Source organism: Ciconia boyciana, chromosome 10, assembly GCF_034638445.1.
Source record: "Ciconia boyciana chromosome 10, ASM3463844v1, whole genome shotgun sequence".
Classification (NCBI taxonomy): domain Eukaryota; kingdom Metazoa; phylum Chordata; class Aves; order Ciconiiformes; family Ciconiidae; genus Ciconia; species Ciconia boyciana.
Genome location: NC_132943.1, coordinates 19,770,225 through 19,791,624, shown reverse-complemented (window position 1 = coordinate 19,791,624; position 21,400 = coordinate 19,770,225). Strand labels below are relative to the sequence as shown.

Here is a 21,400-nt window from a genome sequence, read left to right as displayed (position 1 = left end):
GGACAAATAATTTTTTTTAAAAGACATACAGTATAACTGTCCCTCTATGGGACTTTTAGGAGCATAAGAATAATTTTCTTTCACACTTTAAAAATGAGTAAAAGAACAAATGATAAAGTTCATCACATCTGTTACTCCTTTTAGAATAAAATTCTAAAGATCTCATAAACTGAACAAAAGAAAGCAATTTGCGACTTCCACTGAAAAGAAACTGCTTGAACAAAATGGTTTTAGACTACAGCCCACATTCTGGCTACTCTTTGAAGTATCAAACCTTCCAATTCCAGAAGAGGTTACTCAGACCACAGAACAAGGTTCTTCAATGATGTACGTGGCAGGAGACAGTAGTAATAAACTGAAATAGGGAGCTGCTGACTGTACACAAGGGAAAAAAAACACCTTCAAGAATAACAAAGTATTGGAACAGGTATTCCCACGAGGCTGTTGCATCTCAAGACTCAAGTTGAGAAAACCCTAAGCGAGCTGGTCTGAACTCAACATTCACACTGTGCTCTGCACAAAGTTGGACGACATGATCTCCTGAGATCATTTACAACTGGAATTATTTTGATTTACCTGGCTACCCAAATGTACGTGTTTTTTTCTCCTTGTACCCTCTGAATGAGATTAAGATAAGGATAAAATATCATCGCAAAAACCTCTTTTATGAAAGTGGCAGGACATGGTTTAAGCACAAGATTAAGATGTATAGCATATTTGTTTCTATCTGTCAGGAGGTGATTAACATGCAAAGTAGAATTTATAAAAAGTTATTGCAAAGACAAGTCTTTTTCTCAGCAAAAAAAATTAAAAAAGATTTTTGCCATAAACCAACAATTCTTCCTACAAATACTTCTGACAGTGCCTTGCTATGAAAAATTACAGTATAGAACAGACATGAAATTTTGCTGTATGAGTAAGATTTTGCTACATATCCTACTAAACACCACAAGCACCAACAAACTTCTCAAATGTACAAAATAGACTTCTGAGAATTTTGGATATTTTACCGATCCTTATGCCAGCAATTATTAATCAAGGGAAACCAATGAACTGTCTCAGAAAAACAAACCATTTTAAATGGTGACTTTTTTATAAAAAAAGATCTAAATTTTAAAGTTTAAAATGGTTCAAAAAAGAAAACACCATTTTTTTCTTAATTTAAGATATATGAGTGCAACACAGTAAGTTAATGCTTGTGGAGTTAAAGATACTATGTTACAGTGGATTTAGTGTAGTTATATTTTCCTTAAGAGGTGAGGAACAGCTGCTAAGTTAAGGTCCAAAAAAAAATTTATTTTTAACATTTGGCAAAGGTATATAGTTCTCTGTACAGAAATTCCAAAATGTATGTTGGAAATAAATATGAAATGTCAATATTTAGCTTTATTCCAGGTCTTTAATGAAATTACTGCTTCTGTGGAATATTCTAAATATGTATTACAACTTCCACTGTGCAGACTGGAAAACTGGAGGGAGTAAAAGGAAGGTTTATTAGTAAGTACAAGATGAAGCAACTGCTAGCTAGGTTGCCCCACTGGCCATATTTCAGCATGTTTACTTTGACTTCATTCACAGAAATCAAGTTAAAAAAAAGAAAAAAGCCAAACATAAAGCTTTTTCTCTCTGGGTTCTGATAACATTGACCTTCAGTTAAAATTCACTGATCTGTTGTGAGCTTATTTTAGACAGCTAGAACATTATTAGCCTAAAAATTGCAATATATTGTACACAATCATGAAAAAGCACACTGTGTGCAAGAATAGGTATGTAAAATAATGTAAGTATGTATATACAGTATTTAGAATTACTTGTCCTTCTTGTGTCCTACTATATTTATGTAATAATATCCCAGTCCTAAAATGGTCATTAAAGCAGTTGGTGTTTAATCTACAGATCTATATGAGGGTTTTATTTTTATATAAGGATTTTATATGACTTTTTATTTTTGCTCATTGGCTTTAAGATGACATAAAATGATTTTTTTTTAAATTGATGCAAATTATATGTATTCTTATCTTTAAATTGCAATCATACACACCTGTCCTACTAGGTGTTTGGAACGTGTGTATCCAGCCAAGGACAGCTAACAGAAGTTGAACAAGTTTTCGCTTTCTACCAGTGACAGGGCAAACTGCTTTTTAATGCTTTAGCTAATCAAGGTGAACCTGAGGCTCCTCATCAGAATTCATTCCAACTTCCTGACACATGAACACAACCTCTGCCCCGGTTACTCTTCACTAGCACAACCACGACTCCTTCACTGACTATAAGCCATAGCAATTCATATGGGCATGGACCTGCCCTGAGGCAGGTTTAAAATTAGCTAATGTGTTCTTTTGGACTTTGTTTTTAAATACATCTAATCTCAGTAAAAACACACCATATTAAAATCTTCTATGCCACATGTTTACTATAATTTTTTGCCAGACAGTTATGCTAGTAAGAGGTATAATGAGTAATGATCTTGGACTCACATAGCTATATACATGAGCAAAAGCCCACCAGTATAGCGGGTACTACACCAGCAAAATTACCTCTGCAAGCAGTTCTTTTGCTGGTGCTGAGAAAAAGCAGGTACCTCCCTGAAATAGGCTTAGCTTGAGTTGTCTGACATACGAAGAGGCACTGGACACCATGCTAAGGCAGCCATGGACATGAAGCAGTCAAACCTGACCTAAGAAGTCCCCTTGAGCTCTAATATATCTGTTCCCTCACTTCATCCAAAATCAAAATACATTTTAATAGTGATCTTTCCAGCCAGGATCTTAAAAGTCATACACGTTCCATAGCCCAATCTCACCCTCAAAAATCAAGAAATTAATTAGAAGTGGTATTCATAATTTGGGGGATTCTTTCTATCTCCAAGCTTTTAAGGATGCACTTGCCAGAAACATGACAGATGTAAACTTTTTTTTAATGTGAAACCTGAGAATGTAATTTAGTCTGACTATAACAGCTAGACATGTATGAAAAACAAACATTACAAGACTTCCAGTGATCCCAAGTACTGGCAGCAATGCCATAAGAAGAGCTGTAATTGAGAAATGTTTAGATGGACAAAAATTCCAGAAATGTTTAGATGGACAAAGATTTATTTACATTCAAAATAAATATGCCAAAGATTATTTTCTTGAAGAGAACAAAAGACCCTCAAAGATGACATCTGTGTCAAAACAGTGGCAAAAAATTACTAAAAAAAAAAGGCACTTAGTGAGCAAGTGTGGTATAACAGTAGTGTGACTTACTGGGAGGCTTTTCTCCTTAACAGATTTAATAGCTAGTGAGGTCTAAATTAATTACTAGTATAGTCCCGAAAATTATATTTTGACAAAATAAAAAGAATCCTATTTCAACATTTCTATTGGAGTGGGAAAATAAGAAAAAGCAAAATGAAAAAGTTCTAGAAAAAATAAGTCAGGAGTAATTAAGTATTTTACTGCATCTTTTTTTTCCCCCCACAAGAGCTACCTAAATTTTCTTCTACTCTTTATGCAATTTAAAAGGAAGCAAAATTGATTTAGATGTCTAATAGGTTCCAAATAATCAGAAGCTATTAATTTTTCAATTGCCTGTTACATAAACAAATTTCCTATAAAAATCAGAATTTAAAAAGAAACACAACTGAAAATGCAACTGTAGCTTCAGAATATTCTATTATGAAATTAAGGGAACCCTTAGTGGAATTGTTTGGTAGCTTTAATATGATCTGTCTCACAGGAAATATGATACTACAGCTTTACAGAAGATGAACACTTACTTTTAAAATATTTATAAATTTACATTAATATCATCCATATATACCATGACGCATTTCAATAATTATTCTACAATACAATGGGAGTGCATGCTCAAACAAAACACCTCAGCAGTATTTTAAAGCAGTAAACCACCTAGCCAATTTCTGTACGTTCTGTAGTTTTTCTAATCCACTCTCCCTGTGGTTGAGCAAAATCGAATTGCCTCTCACATTTGCAGACAGCTCTGTGAAGGTGATAATAGAGCTGCTCCCTGCTGTCATGAGGCAGGAAATAGGAAAATGGCATATGGGGCTAGAAAGAAATAAAAAGAGAACTAAACAAGAACAAAAGAGATTTCAACAAAGGACAACTATAACCCAATATGCTTTGCAAGTTAATCTCTTTTCATAATCATTTAACATACTTAATCATTTATCTGCACACTTCTCAAAACCTCAAATGCTTGATACCAAGTCTTCTGCAAGTTTTATTGCCCAAAACATTTGGAATAGAAATGATACTAAAAGCCATCATATGCAACGCCTATAAATCAATGCCGCCTTAGTTAGTACCCACGTTAAGGGGCTGAACCTATTCCAATCTGTTAGTAATTAATCTTAGATTTTGTGGCTAAAATGTAATAATCTGAAACAACGTATACTTGGATTATTAGTTGCAAACATGTTGAGTGACACCTGAATAGCAAAATATTAAGGGAGGATTATGATTACTTACAATATCAAAGAATTCCAGACTGTTTAAGGACTACTGATGCGAGATGCAGAATAAACTAAATATGATCTTTTCATTTATAATGAGAATTTTTTTAATTTTTATTTTTAATGCAGAAGGGGCCTCCAAAAAATCAAGAACTTACACATATTTACAGTGCTTCTATATTAAATCTTACCGAAGTACCTTAAAAAAAAAAGGCAAGCCTACTATACCTTTCCTTTTACACTCTGAATGGGATCCACCACCACAGCAACAGCTCTTTCTGATAAGGCTTCAAAGCTCTGTTGAGTATTGATATCTACACCAGACAACCAACAGCCAAAGCCAGGGTGACTATGATACCAACCAACTACCATCTCAGGTCTGAAACAAAGGGGACATTGAGATTATTAAAAATAAAAACACATAACACAAGAAGAAATAGTAATGTATCAGGGCATAAATTAGGATGAGCTGTGAAAAAACAACCATTAGAAATATTTAAATTACTCACCATAGTATGGTGAAAACACAGACATGAATAAATGCAACAAAAGAGGGCTATCATTAAGGGATGCACATTAGCAGTGGTAGATCATGCTTTCAGTTTTTCGCCCTGTTACTACACCTTCCCTGAACCAGTTTTTACCCTTTCAGCACTTGAGTAAATATCTACTCTTTAACTCCTTGGCATCAAGGGTTGAATTTTCACGGCAGAAAGTCCATTTCAGATATGGACAACGGGAACCAACGGTGGGAAAGGATTAAATATCAATTAAACCAGCAGTAGAACTAGGAACTCAGTCAAAAAGCAATTTGCACTGTTCTGTTCAGCTGCTGAGCCTTTTGCTAACATTAATTTTGAAGTTTTTCCCACAGTAAAAGAATTTGAGCAAGCAGACGACAACTGTTGAGAGGTAGGAGTGAAATAAAAATTTGTTTAAATACCAGGATCTTTTACAAAATTATTTTCCCTTTCTTTTCATTAAAATTGCTCATAAATAAGCTACAACTTTGTAATTTTTTGGTCTTAATTAAAAGAAATTAAAAAATCAATCTTCTAAGCAGGTACTGTCTAGTAACTGCCTATACTAAATTGAGCAGCATTCTAATCTTTCTGTGCAATGCTGTAGGTTTAACACAAGTGACAATCTCCTGACAATCGAAATGCATGAGGTGGACTGAATTACATTGTATGCTACTCATCTGATTTCTGGGCCAATTATTTCTTTTTAAACATTATTAATAGCCCCTAGATCACTAGTTTTGCAGAAAGCCAGCTGTTTCTTCTAAACAACATGCAGGGAGTACTTGTTACTGTCAGCCCTCTTTAGGGTGACTTACCTTCCTGTCTGTTTCAGCATATCCAACATTTTTGCTTGAAATACAGGATCAACTGCCTCCACACTGACACCCTGATGTAGAAGACAGACAAAAATTGAAAGACCATTCATAAGCATCTGTGTAAAAGGGCAACCCAACTACTTTAGAACTACTTGATAGAACACCTTTAAATGTAAAATACAATTTTTATAAATGTATTTCAATGTGATTTTTAAAACGCTGAAACAAGAATCTGAATTGCTATTTATGTTATCTCTACTATGAGTAAACATGATTAAATACACATAGGAATTAATCTTTTCCTCCTCTTTTTGTTCTGCAAACTCTGGCCTGTTGTTTCTCACAAGTTCAGCTCTACAGGTTTTATTCATGATAAATATCACATATGGGCTTTTTGCAGATTCGACTTATACTATGCACATGCATAGAATAACCTCAGGACAAAAGAATTCAAAAATTTCATTGATGTGCAGCTCTGAGTTAAAGGGATCCATCCTTCTTTTAAGAACAATATTTCATTTGAGTTATACAAAAAAGCATCATAAATTCCAACTATACTCATTGGCTCATAATCTCTTTAAAATATCTCTTCATAACATGAATATTCTTACTCAAAATTAAAATACATCTTTTTTTTCATCACAAAAATATCATTTGAGAGACATGCCACTAAGATCTGTCAAAGAAAGCGAGCTTGAAGTATATCTATAGCACCACGACAATTAAGGGCATGATATACTTCTAATCAAACCTTTTACATTTTGAATTCTTCCCCTAGCTCATAGTATATGAGTTCTTAAAGTTATCAATTTATAAATGTTTTAAGTGATGGTATACCAATATACTTAAACATACATAAAGGCGTATGGTTAAGTATATTGGTATACCATCACTTAAGCGATGCAAAAAACCAAAATCCTGTTTTAACTAATTTTACTGAAACCTTTAAATCCATTAGACATGTTTGAATTACACCTAGCAAGTTATATTTCAGGATTGCATAAATGAGGTAAAGCAGGAAAAGCTTTTAAAAATATTTACCATAAGGAAAAAACAAACAAGCAAACAAAATTACCAAGGTTTAGCTGCAAAGAACTCACCGTTCCTGACTGTGGCATTGCAAAAACATCAATCACTCTCACAGTGTAATCATCAACAAATTCCCCGAGCATCAGACCCATAACTTCCATAGGGACACCAGCACGCCCATGCTTCAACATCTGGAATTAAGACCAAATGACACTGTATGTTTAACAGGAGGTTCAAGTTTGACTTGGGTAGTTCTTTCAGCCTTTGTTGATCTACAGATAATTTGCAAGTTGTAGAACTATAAAATAATAAAACTGAAGCCAACAAAAGAGAAACAGTTAAAATAAGTTTCTTACTCTGAGTGTTCCAAACAGTATTAATTCATTTTAAAAATTAGTCTAACCAGCACCTAAGCAGCACAAGTCCATAAACTTTGGATAGGTGCCAGGTGCTCTATGTCCAGCACTATACACAGATGCAGTACCCACAGAACACTTACTTTCAGCAGTGCAAGGGAAGAGATATAAACCTGTTCTGCTGTATCGACCGCAGGAGCATCTGTTGGCGGCCCCTATGAAAAGAATAAATAATTATGTTCTCCACCATTGTTATTCTGCAGTTTCTAAACATTTTCTTTTGTTTTCCATATTACAAAACTTACAGAAAAATGCATATATAATTGTGGCTTTGTGTGTTAGATGCAGTTCTTACAAACAAAACCAAAAAAAAAGCACACCCAAACCCCAAACACTTCTTTACAGCACCTTCCTTCACTAACCTATTTTGTAATACAAGTCACCTAGTCATCATCCCCTGTCTCCCCCCACCCCAAAACAATACCAAAGAGCAATCTTATCAGAATCAGTCAAATAAAAAACTGGCAAGTATTGCACTGGGTACAAACCTGTTACGAGGCATACAGGCTAAGAGTCAGATAAGTTTCCATTAGTCAGCCTTGCCGCAATGCTAACCTTCGTCAGCTGTAAAATACATCCAGTTCTCCAATTAACTATGTGTTTCTTACAGTGGTGTGAATGTAAATGCTGCTGGGCTAGCATGATTAACTGGCACCAACACAAACAGCAATTTCCCTTTGCTTCATCAGCTTTCAGCTAAAGCGGACTTGCAGATAAAGGCTATGGGAGTACTTTGCAGATACACCGGTACAGTGAGAGAAAAAATGGACCTCCGATCCCTAGGTGGAAAAGCTGTGAACAAAATACTTTGCTCTTTGCCTTATGAGTAGTTATTCAAAAATTAGCACAACTGTCCCAGGTGTGAATGATTGGTTGAAACAGGTTCTGTGTACTGTTGAAAATGAAAAACACAGGAGGCAGCAGTTTAAATGTCCCTTTCTCGAGGAGCAAGAGACATATTGCTCTTATATACAGGATTCCATATGAGCATACCTCATTACAGCCAATTAACAGTACCTTCATTACTTTATTACCAAATTGTGCACAACAAATTTCCACTGAAAAGACAAAAGGTTCCTTCTGCACTAAGTGATGTAAACTTAGAAGGGAAACAAAGCAACTATGGAGTATGGTAAAAAAAAAAAGACACTCCACATTAAGTTAAAGGAGGAAAAAAATGGTGCCTTTACACAAACATTTTGTAGATTAAGAACTTTGATTCCACAGTTATAAGCAAAATTGGGCAAAAAAAAGAAAAATTGAGTAAATTCTTGATTTTTCATTTAAAGTGGAAAAATTCAGTACAACATGCGTCCACATGACATCAAACAGAAGACAGACCAACACAAGCCATCACCTCCTGAAGATAAAACCAGGAACTTAAGTAATCAGCATATTACATTTGTATAGTAATAGTCTTTTCTACACACTTTCACTTTTACACACACAGAAAAACATCATCTAGTCTTCAGAACACTTTAAAGACAGTAAGAAAATTCAGCTGTTGGTTTTTTCCCCCCCAATGTCAATGAATTCCTTCTCTATTAACTCCAGATCCAATCTTTATATTTTGAATCCAATTTTTATATTTTGAAGCTCACATACATGCATGGATCTGTGTCAACCACAACTGCTTCCTAACACCTTCAAATCTTTATTTCCAACTTTGATACTGCTGACCATCACCTCTTGATACTTGCTCTCCCTCACTTCTTAGTACTCATTGCTAATTCTTCTGTCACTTTGGCCTTTCCATCAGCAATCTTCCAGCAGGTTTAACTTTTCACCTTGTATAATATTCTCGCCAAAGGTCCATTTTTAATCAATTCCACCTCTTCATCAAGTATTCCCCTGACTAGCCATAGCCTAACAGTGAGATGCTCCAGTGGAGAAGCGTTCCTCTAACACTTACAATGAAAAACTCTATGAGCAGTTCTTCAGAACATTTCACAGAACCAGATGCACAGGGCACCTGAATCACTTATTCCAAATTTACTACAGATAAATTGTTTGAGTGACAAAGCTTCAAATGCCCAATCATTTTCTGACACTGTTACTATGTTTTCTCCCCTGTAAACATGTAAGTTTACTTTCTTAACTGTATCTCTCCTGCTTTAAATCTATTCTAAATTATCTTCTTTTCACTTAGAAGTCTTAATGCTTTGGAAAGCACAAAGACTCATATTTCCACTTAATCACTGCTAAGAATAAAGCACAGATGGGCTGGGTTTTAATTAAAAAATACTTATTAGGTTTGATAACAACCCCCTTCTTCATATATAAAGCTCTCTTCCAATTTTCTACCAGGTCTAGACCAGAGAGGGTCTGAAGTGAGGGTAAAAGTACAAACACAGTAACCTTCTGCTTTAGGAAGAACCGTAACATCCATGCTGTGATCACCATACATATTCTAGTTTTGTCCCAGATTTTGTTTAACATTTCACTGTAAGCAAGCATCCCATTACACCATTCAGTATTTTCTTAAAGAAAGAATAGCATTAAAAAAAAATCTCTCCCAAACTAGCATAAGTAGTTTTGTGGTTTCTGGAAGGCTAATGTTGATGTTTGATTGAGATTAGCTTCTCAAAAATCAGGAGCTTGAACTGAAGTTTATTCCACAGACTACAGCTCTTGAATAGGCCCTCCTTTATGGAATCTCTAGTATCTGTTAAGATGGCAGACCACACTGACACCCTTCCTGCAGCTGAGGCACTAATCACATCTCTCCCCTATGTAAACACCTGTGTTCACCATTTGTAAGAGTTTAATTATTCTTCATAACTTTTCCCATTTTAAAATCTATTTAAAATCAGTTAGTATATTCAACATTTACAGGGAGGAGACAAAGACAAACATTATTGCAAATAAATTATCTTTAGTTTAAGCAAAGGTAGGAACTAAAGCAGGGCGTTACCCTACTGTACTCATCCCTAATCTTTCCTTCTTTTATTGTTTCTATAATCCTTGGAGCTTCCAAATGCTTGTCTACCTTGGTGATGGTCCAGAAGAGGGGATATTTAATATTATACTTTATCAATCCTTCAGGTATTCTGTGAGATAAAGTAGTTTCTGTTTTCAAAACTTGCGTTAAAGTTCTCCTGCCAGTTGCCAGCACCCGTAGCCAACAATTCATTTTCAGCATAGGAAACATTGCTAATTCATAAAGGAATGCTTCACTGGTGTAAGTCAACTTGTTTAGCATCTTTTTTTTTTTAAAGCCATAGTATTCCCTGTGAATGATTTTGCACACTAAATATGAGTTTAAACATTTATATATAAATGACTACACTAAGTGTTAGGGGATATTAACTGCAAACTTCACTGTTTCACTTTAAGCACATGCCTGAGATAGTAAAAATATTAAAGATTAGCTTCCACTCTTATCACACAGTTCAACCAATTTACCTGAACTCTTAAAAATTAGCTAATGGTAGTATACAATGCAGATATACTGTGGGTTTATTACTTCTCAGTCTTCTTATAAAATACAGGACATACTAAGTATTTCCTTGGTCACAGATGCTTCTTTTGTGGAGACCTCACTATCTCCTTTCAGTCTGCTCTGTTCTCCTTATAGATTATGATTACTAGCTAAATTATGAGAAAAGGAAACAACTCATTGTACTGTACCAATTATGTGTATTAATTTTCATGTTAATATTCCTTCCTTTGTTTTGAATATAGATTAGAATGAACTGCTCAGAAGAGTTCTGCAATGGTTCTGATGTACCAATTCAGGAATTTTGAGAAGAAAGGATCCATAGGTCAAAACCTGTCCGGAATCTATCTTCACAACAGATTTAGTTTCACATTATTTTCTACCAAAGATAAATTGGCACATAAAATACTATAGGCACACACTTGTCTTTCTACAGAAAACTATAAACTCAAAGTTCACCAAATTCTTAACCTAAAACTTTTAAAGATTTAACAGATAAAACCAACAGAACAGATCTTGGGTCTTCCAATTAGTTTGCTTGGCTTTAGACAATGCCATTTCAAAAACAGACATTTGGAAACTGGAACCAATTTACTTCCATCTCTGACCACTTCCTTTTCCATAAATGGCTGATAATGTAACACAGCCTTGGAGTGACAGCCACAGCTTCTGCGTGCTAGTTACACAGTATGTGGGAGCTAGCTACGGGTTACACGTTTTGAGATTTCTCTGGCCTGTTTCTGCTAGTCTTCCACAGAAGTTTATGCATGTCTTTCATGAAACAAAGAGGAAGAAAGACTTTCTAAGCTAATCTCTACATGGAGGCAAAGTATTTTACACTGACCCTCCACAGCATGTGCTATTATCACTGTTCATAAACTTCACTGCCTGCCAACTTTCACAAAGGAGCACCATCCTTATGAAGCAGAGTACCAAATTAAATTAACTGGTGTCAGAAACCCAAACAAGAAAGCATTTGTATCTGCAACGCAAAAGATCTGCTGGTATTTTTGGTTACATTATGGTATTCAAAGGTGGTCAGATAGTTCTCCCACTGCACAGAGTTTTGTAAGACTGTCCATCTCGCTGCAAGACAGCGAATATTGCCTTCATTCTGCCTGCCCACAGCTTTACTGGATAATTTCTTGGGGAAGCGGAGAAAAAGGGGATTTGGAAACTGCAAGGAATATCGAACATTCTTTTCCCAAGCATTCCTGTATAAGCTGGATACAGTAATTAAAGTTAAAAAACTCTGTCTAAAAATACTGTTATTGTGCTGCTTACGGAAAATGGATGTTTCTTCTGAATCAACTATACATGCTGTCAGTCAGTGAGATGAGCTGACGGCCAGCCATCTCGTAAAACCCAGCCAAACTGGTTTTGTTTAGAATGACAGAATCCCAATTTCAATAATAATTGATAAAATTAAGTTACCACTATTAAAATACATTTTATTTTTGCTTAATTTTTTCAGTACGACTTGGAAAAAGAATCAGGTTCAGATTATGAAGATTACACTGTAATTTTAAATTATGGATGATACTATTTTTGTTTCAAACAGTTAAAGAGATGATCCAATATAAAAATCAGACCTTTACTTGGGCAGCCCTTGTTGATGAAGTGTTAAAGGCATTTGCCATTCTAACAGGATAAAAACTAACGCCTTGAAGTGTTATCTACTCAGGCCTTTTAGCAAATTTGTTAACACTTTTAGGTATATTACTCCACCTTTCTCTTAGTGTGAACTGGTATCAATTATTTAGCCAATTTTATTATGTTATTAAAATACCTGCTGATTAAATGTGAACTAAAGTGTCATTTTCGAGCACTGCTCTTTATTTGTACTATTTTACATTTATTCAAATAGGTATAGAAGGTGGACTCAATTAATTACACGAGCAACTAAGAAATATTCCACAAATGGAGACACTTTCTATTGTTTAAATGGGTCTTAAACACTGCTCTGGTGTCATGCTAATAGCACAAAAGATGATTTTGAAACATATCATAGCTGTTTCAACAAAGAAACTCAGTTTTGCAAGGGCAACTGTAATTAAAAAAGGTAGCGAACTAAAGTGCTGTAGAGCAAATCTTGGCTTTATTGCACCAAACAACATATTTCAGTGTAAAACATAACTGCTACAATCATTACTACTTTTTTTAATTTTTGCAATTGGAACAATTTAAACGTGAACATAGGACACAAGCAAACACTGACTGCTATAGCGTTTATTTCTTTCCCAGTACGGTAAGAAAGAACCTTTTAATAGTTTAATTTTCTGAGTATTAAACAACTAGTGTGAAAAACAAGCTGCATGTAAACTATTTCTACTGCCTCTGCTTCAATGACTAGCTGAGGCAACCTGTTATAGGAGGTGTTAATTGGCAATAGAAGTACAAGTCAGAAGCATGTTCCCCATAGTCCTAACCCAGCAAGGCTAGGTCATTAAAGTGGAAATGAATTCTTTCATGCCGACTTAACCCTTTCAGTACCTATTTTCAGCTGTTATATCTAAAGACAATTGAGAAATATTAACTAAAAAAAACAAGACAGAAAAAACTTGCATTACTTTTGAATTTAAAAAAGTATTCACCTCCCAACTTTTTCTTCCCTCCCCTACCTCCTCCAAAACAAGTGTTTCAGATAATCATCACATTTACTACATAGGTGGGGGGGGACAAGGGCAACTGGAGTATAAATGCAATTACAGTCATTATAAAATAATAATTTATCATATTAAAGGATGTGTGGAAAGATCAGGCACTTAAAGTGAGCTTAAAACTACCGTTTTGTGGAGGTAAATCCAATGGTGGGCATATAGCTTGGTACAAGGGAAAAAAAACAGCATTACAGAATACTACCTGCAGAGAAGACAAACTTGAGCAAGCGTGCAGAGGAGGCAGAGGTATTAGTGACAATAAGACCTTAAAGTTTCAGAGTACCACTGCTCTTCTCTACTTACCCTTTGTTAGTAAGTGGCACATATAACCTGATGACAGTGATATAAAGAATAAAAATATTTTAGATCAGCATAGCGCTTTACACATTGCTAAGCCTAAAAATCTAAACAAAATTGTGATTGTAGAGAAATGTTTCCTGTACTGACAATACACTTACAGAAAATATCAACTCGTATTCCATCACTGGAAGTGATGAGGGGAGTAAGCCATATTCTTGGATCTCAATGGTTCTAGCAACATTGTCATGACAAGCACCAGAAGTCATGTATTGCATTTTCCACAGGACAAGAAGTTAACATGATCAGTCATGACAGAGAAAATGATCCAGTTCATAAAAAAATTGAAAAATCATAAAGTTCATAAAAAGGGAAAAATATATTACTTTGCACTGTGAATCACACAGTAATTAGTAGCAATTTGAAATTTTATTGCAGTTTTCAAGCTAGTACACACATAATTTTACAGTTAGTTCCACATCAACAGGATTGTATTTTGAAGCTAGCATTATGTCTAAACAGTTTGTATGTTTAGGCCCATTTTTATACCAATTATAACCAAGCATACATAACAGACCACAAAATACCATAAGTCTCAACAAACAGCCTAGATTCCTGAAAGGATCACATTGTCTTGTTACACCATATGTCAGATGAAATAAAAATTGTAGTAATATGTTTAGTCTCATAGACTCGAAAATGGAGTAGGGATACTAGGGAAATATTATGGCATCAATTGCTACTTTGAATTAAAAATATCTGCAAAAAAACTTAACAGGCTAGATAAAAAAACTGCCTCAGTATGTTATACAAAATCCTGTCTCCTAAAAAAAGTTCATCCAGGTCCACATTTACAACAGAACTCCATAAACAGCAATATAGATGGACTTGAAATATATAACATTTCCCCTCTCCTCTTCGAAAACCAAAGTTACAGAACACAGAACTTTGTATAGCTCTGAGCAGTTGGTTAAATGGGTTGGGATCACCAGTTTGTAAACACCTCTTCAGTGCAGAGCCAAAACTTTACTATTTACATTTTCTGTTTGTTTGGGTTTTTTTGTTTCTGTGGTTATTGTTTTTTGGTTTTGTTTTTTTTTTTTAATTAGGCAGAACTTCAAACAAAATTAATCTCTAGTTCACTGGGACACTCCACATAGAACCTGGCCAGAATTTAAGAAAAAAAAAAAAAAGAAAGAAGGGAAGCCACCAAAGTTTAGCTTATGTTTCTATCCTATACATCTATCAATTCTTGCACTAACAGTTTCATGGAAGAGGTATATAATCCACCAACATGGGCACATGCAGGATTTTCCACATACCTGTAGAATGTAATGTGTTTTGCTCATCTAATTGCCCAAAACTGTCAAAATTTTAAAAGGCTTTTTACAAAAAACAGCACTCCTGTTTTCCAATACTACCATTGAAAATATTCTCGAAGACTGAGGCTTAAAGCTTACTAAGAAAAAAAAAATTACCAAGATTTGGCATCAAATGATGCTAGTTGAATTTATTTTGAGGTCAGATAAGCTTAATTTTACTACAAGGTACTTCACAGAAAGTCATTCTATTTAGTCTAATTTTTATTAGAAATAAATATTTATTACCCAATATTAACATGTATTCATGATATAAAGTCATTTACGTGTATCACCTTGATGCAATTTGCAATAGTCAGACTTTCTGCAATGTTCCCAACACAACTGTTGCATGAAATGGCCACTTAAGTGTAATCTTTCCTGGTTCTAGTGTTTCTTCTCTCTTTACCCCATACAATCTACAAATTCATCGAGACACGTAAAAAAGCAAGGGAAGGTATGCTGCATCACTACAGTTAATATTCCTTATTATCAAGCATAAGGACCATTTGGACTGGATGACCTTTAAAGGTCCCTCCTTCCAACCCAAACCATTCTATGATTCTATGACAACATTATAGCTAGCAAAAAGCCATAAGATCAGGGACACAAAACAAATCCTCAGTAATGTTGTACATGTTTTTGAAAAGAACTACTATTTTTCATAACCTCAAGCTACTGGAGAAAAAGAAAATCCAGAAAATACAAAGGTCAGTTTCATTCCAGTCTAAAACCAGGACTAACCAGTTATCTGTTCCTATCACCATTACAGAATGTATTGGGATTTAGAAATGAGAGCCTCAAGGCAGATAACGAGTCAGCATTTGTAGATTTTGTCTGCCTTCAGAAGTCTTGCTCTAATGCAGATTTTAATTACCTTATTCTAGACACAGTTCTGCCAAGAAGGCAAGGTAGCCCTCAGCGGGTGCTGTCTGAGGTCACCCTAAAGTACACTTTGTGCAGCAGAGCAGTTAAAAGGGATTTATTCAATACGTAAAAGAATGCACTGGGTTCTATATGCCTACAGGCTCTCTGTTGTGAAGAGCTGGTCCTCTGGACACAAGCAGGTAAACTGGGAGACTCAGTGGCAATATGTAGGAAGGTTAGTTGTTTGTAACACTTTAAAAAAAAACAAACCACTATTAATACAAGAACACTTCAAACTTCCAGGAAAAACTGAAGAGGACTCTTGTACACTGCAGGAAGAAAACAGAAGCTCTTATTCAAAGGTGCTGCATAGTAGCATTGCAACTTAACATTCAATAGCATGGGATTTCAGAAAGAAGAAAATTTCTAAGAGAAATAAATTAAAATCGATCACTGTAAGGGGCTGTTTCCTGCTTACAGAAAGGAACATTACAAGTGAACAGGTGTAATCCAAAAGGCACAAAGACGTCTTCTCTTGTTTAGTCTTCTTTTCCCCGTTCTTTCTCATTATGGCTACACTCATTTCCTTGTCCAAGCTTCTTTGTCTCTTCTGGGGAAAGTCGGCTGGACTACACTGGCAATTAAATTGAGGAGAGAGAAGCTAATTGCCTAATTATTAGACATAAGGAAGTTTAAAATCTGAGGCCAAGAGGAGGCAGCTAAAAATGGTCTCCAGAGTTTATAGGAAAATAGTAGATCAGAGGAAACTGATAATGCCCAGGCACAACCCACTAGCTTTGTTATTTTTAGTTTTATGTTTGTTTGTGATTAATATGTAAGCTATGACTGTAGTGCAGCCCATCATACTTTAAGGCAGCTTTTATAACAAAGTACACACTGTGTTGTAAGTACAATCATATGACCATTCCTAAACCAATTCTAGCATGTTTGTCTCCCCCTCTCCCATTAGCACTTTTGGATATAAATCACATTACAATCACTCAACTGTGTTTTAAATGTAGGAAAACTATACCCAGCCTTTAGCAATCCCCAACAACTTCCAAATAAGCCTACACTACCCATGGAGCCATCATCATCTCCAGTGTAAGCAGACCCAGGCCACACCAGTACCCTAAATTTGATAGTTGAACAGCGCTGTATTAAAACACTAACCAATGCAGTAAAATACTGATCCCAGTCAATGAAAGTAAAACAGCACAGTTTACTATATCTAAGGTGTGTGGGGTTTTTTCTCCTTAAAACAAAATCATATATTTTAGATATATAAACTGACACTGAGACTTTCTACAGGAAACAACATAGGCAATCGATTAAGTCTTTTGAACTTTTAATGGGAGTTGATGTTGGATGTTTTTAATGGATGAAGAAATGTTTGCCACTGAGAAAATTTTTCTACTCTTTAAATGGGTTGATAGCTTCTGGGGAAAAACAGTAGAATTGGAATAACCCACCCAAATTGTATACTATCTCATCCACAGGGAGGTATATTGGAATTCTAGAAATACTAACATTCTTAGTACTTGAGAACTTTGCTGAAAAATGTCTCAGAATCAATGGCATAGAAGTGATGCACCATTTTAAGAGCTATAATTCAGATTTATTCCCCTGGCACAGTATTTTCAAAGGAGTATCTGAAGCTTCAAATACTTGTGAGAAGCAGGCAATAGGGTATCACCACAATTCAAACCACATAAAGCATATATACCCAGGAGACACAGGAAGGAAAAAGTCTGCACCACAGGAAGGTGCAACAGATACCAAGATACCAACACACTCAACAGCTTTCCAAAGGAAAAAGCACTTCATTAAAGACAACACATTTGCACCCTTCAAACTAAAAACCAACCTGAAACAGAATCAATTAACTAAATTTTTCAATAAGATGTTAAGGTGTTGGGTTTTTTCTGGTTGGGTTTTTGGGGTTTGGTGGGTTTTTTGGGGGGGAGGGATGGGGGTGTGTGTTTGGGTTTGTTTTGGTATTGAGGTTTGTTGTTGTTGTGATTTGTTTTACATAGGGAATCTTAGGATGCAGATTAGCCAGCTAGAAAACATCATTTACTTCAAGAGACACATCAACTTAATGAAGTAACTCAAGGAAACTTGCATTTAATTGTTAATTGGGAATGATCTACACTGAGCCTGACCCTCCTTTGCCTGCCAGTTCACCAACTCTTATTCTGAAGCCCTACAGAATACTGAGCCAGTAGTGCTCTTTTCTAATAACCATCCTGGCTAGATCAGCAGATGAAACAGAACTTTAGATCAGTGGCAGGTCTCCCAAGTTCCCACGGTGCCATAGATTTACTAAATGGGATCAGCATGTTCTAAAAAACCATGATAATATGAGGGAAAAAGGTTCCACAGCATCAAGCAGTGCAATGCTTGAAACCTCATAATCAAAGTGACAGTTTTCAAGTGCCATTTACAATGCCCTAATCTGGAAACATCCCAGCTAACCCATCTGATCAACTATTTCACAGATGGAAGCACTTGATGGCTAATTGGCAAGTCCATTATTCAAATAAAATAGCTATCTGCACTTCTATTTTCTATATTCCAAGTCAAGGTGTAAACACTCCTTATAAGACACAGGTCACTTCTCTGTCTCTCCCTACCTTTGCATTTGGATTTTTTCCCTTCCCCTCTGCCATCAAATATGTTAATTCAGAAATACAGAATCAGTTTTGTTTTCCATTTATTGCACAAGAACAGTTGTCTGCACCAACAGAGCAATGTAAATTAATGTTTTCAAAAATCTATCAAGTAATAAAAAAATTATTTCAGCAGCATTTTTAAAAAGTGTCATTAATTATTTCACTGCTTCCTATAACATCTGGATTCAGAAAAATAGACAGGATGTGTTACCATGGACAAGAACTTGTATAGCTTGGATTATTGTTCTGAAAGCGTTGGGGAGAGAGAGTTCTGCTAAAAATGCACTTAATTCACTCACACTCTTAAAACTGTATCCAGTAGGATTGCCTAACAGAGGCATATGTGGAACTGATTTCACTAGCAAACAATAGTTCAGCGTACAAAATGAAGAGGAGTGTTGCTCCAAATTCCTGCCTGCTACATAAGTAGAATGCTTTTACGTACCCCACAAAGCCTGTTAATTTGTCTGCAGCAAATGTACAATGCAAAGTGAAGTATGAAATCACTAGTGAAATTCTGTGGTAGGCAGTATTCCAGGGGGACAAACAGGGAGATACGGAAAAGAATGAACCAGGAAAGGGAAGATAACTAAAAAAACCCAACATGACAAGGGGCAGGAGGAGGAAGAGAGGAGACCATACAAGGGAAGGAAAACAATGGCATTGCCAAAATCTTAACTCCCATGAACTACAGAAGGGAAATGAAAGTAATAAGCATTTTGTTTGGGACATCACAACACTTTCAAACTTTAACCATTCCCCCACATCTTTTTTAAAAAGCTTCAATCACTCATTCTTCTTATGCATATATCATGACAGCGGAAATTCAAACGCCTACAATACCATGCATGTAAGATGCAAACAATTTCTGCATGAAGCAGTATTGCAAAGAAGGTCTTATTTATGGTATCAAGTTCAAAACTAAATACAGGTATCTTCCCATACAAAGAACACAAAGTTAATGACCAAGTTCACTGCCAGAAAATACTGTGGATGGCTTATGTGATGCCCAAAGCTATCAGATTCTCTTCCCTCCTCTTGTCCACCTGCTGCCCCATGAAGACAGTCCTTTGTCCATCTAAGACTAAAAGAGAGGAAATGGCTCAAAATTTCTAAGCCACAAGTCACAGGAAGGAAACCTTATTGTTAAAATGTTACTTTAAGATCACTTCCTTAAAGATCTGTTTATTAGCCATATGAAGACAGGCTTTGGGTTGATGGAATTTAACACCAACCACCTCTGGACAATTCAACATTGAAGGCCAATCAGCCACTCAATAGCATGCTGAAGGAGCAAATAGTAAGAAAAGAGAACCATGAATTCACTGAAAGCAGTTTTCAAGTGGAATACAAGACACCAAGACTTGACAAGAAAGTTGTAGAAACATGAATCCAAAGAGCACTTGGGATATTTTAGTTTGGAAATGAAGAAAAAACACAAGCAAACAAACAACCCCAAACAAGATAATAATCAGAAGAGGTGGTTTTACCAAGGGGAAAGAGCCGAGTAACTGCTGTTCAAGAAGCTAAGGCAAGTCAATGAGAAAGAATTCCTTGGCAGAGATCAAATAGGAACTGTGCTGACCAAGCATTTACTGTTACTTGAAAATTAGTTACACAGCAAATCAAACAGACTGTTAGCAGACCTTACGTGATGCAGTCTTCTTGCTAAGCAAACCCATAGCTACAAGAAAAAAAGTCCCCAAATTGTGTTATAAAATTACTCCGAAAATGCTTCTCTTTTTTCTACAAGACTATACACACAGATGATTCTTATGTTAGCAAGAATGACTCACTCAACACATGTTTTTACTATGTTCAACCTTAAAAGCAAAACCTCCAAAGACAGAACAACTGTGACACAGCAATAAGAAAAATAAAAAGCTTTGTACAGTTGTTTAAAACACTCTAGTGCAAATGAATGGTACTAACTTTGTTTACTTTCTAGCAGGACAAGTATGTCCAAGAAATACCTGACTTCTCTCTTCCACCTCAAAGCCATCTGATTTACTCTGAATTATCTCTCAATTATCAATCAATGTTGAGAGCAGAAGTGATCTTTGAAGGTCCATTGAAACACCGTATTTTAAGGACATAAAATTATTCTGTTTGAAAAGCCTTCCTGCTGATTCAATAAACCAAAAGGCTACAAAAGTAGTTAAGATATCCAGTGCAAGCAGCAACTTGCATAAAGTGCAATTCAGTTTTCTGCTTTTTTTTTTAATTCAACACATACTCATCAATTTATTTAAGAGACAATTCCATATTTAAACAAACACAGAGCAGCTTTGCAGGCCAAAGCTGCCAGAGGAGTTCAGCGAGCTTCTTTTGAATGTTATGTTCTATTGTCTGCCACAATTTTCTAGCAAGCTTTAAGTTAAAGCTGAGAAATTCAGAAAGCAGCAGAGAGAGTTAACTGTAAATCTGAAAAACAGCTTTGATATGCGTCAAGTTCAGAGAGGACTAAAGTGAAATCTTGAGTGATTAGACTGCGCAGATGTTAAAAAAATGAAGAGTCATGAAGCAGGCTGGCAGCTCAGAGGAACAAGAGAAATAACTGTTTAAGAAAGTGAAACTAAAAATAACTGAGGGCTGCTTGAAGATTCACTGAGAGAGAGCGTGAATAGAATTTTAGCTATAAAAAGGAAAAAAATTATGCACCAAAAGTTACAGCTTATTTGGCAAAACACCTAGACACTGTAAATCAGCTTAGAATATTTCACCAAATGCTTCAATATTAAACCACTCATTTCCTAGTTATACTGGACACAAACACACTACACACACTCAAAAGCAGTGAGTTTAGCAATTTCAATCATCCCAGAAGCAAACTCACACACATCATGAAGCCTAAGACAAAC

The 21,400-nt window shown here is 35.6% G+C and overlaps 1 protein-coding gene across 1 annotated transcript in view; it reads right to left on the bottom strand.

Moving 5' to 3' along the window:
• Nucleotides 1-21,400, bottom strand: part of PSMD14 (proteasome 26S subunit, non-ATPase 14) — a 49,731-nt gene that overhangs the window by 18,401 nt on the left and 9,930 nt on the right. The window contains exons 5-8 of the mRNA XM_072874720.1: nucleotides 7,327-7,398; nucleotides 6,899-7,018; nucleotides 5,799-5,869; nucleotides 4,688-4,838 (exon numbers count right to left, since the gene is read on the bottom strand). Of these exons, the coding sequence (XP_072730821.1) occupies nucleotides 4,688-4,838; nucleotides 5,799-5,869; nucleotides 6,899-7,018; nucleotides 7,327-7,398 (414 nt within the window). The remainder of the gene's footprint in view (nucleotides 1-4,687; nucleotides 4,839-5,798; nucleotides 5,870-6,898; nucleotides 7,019-7,326; nucleotides 7,399-21,400) is intronic.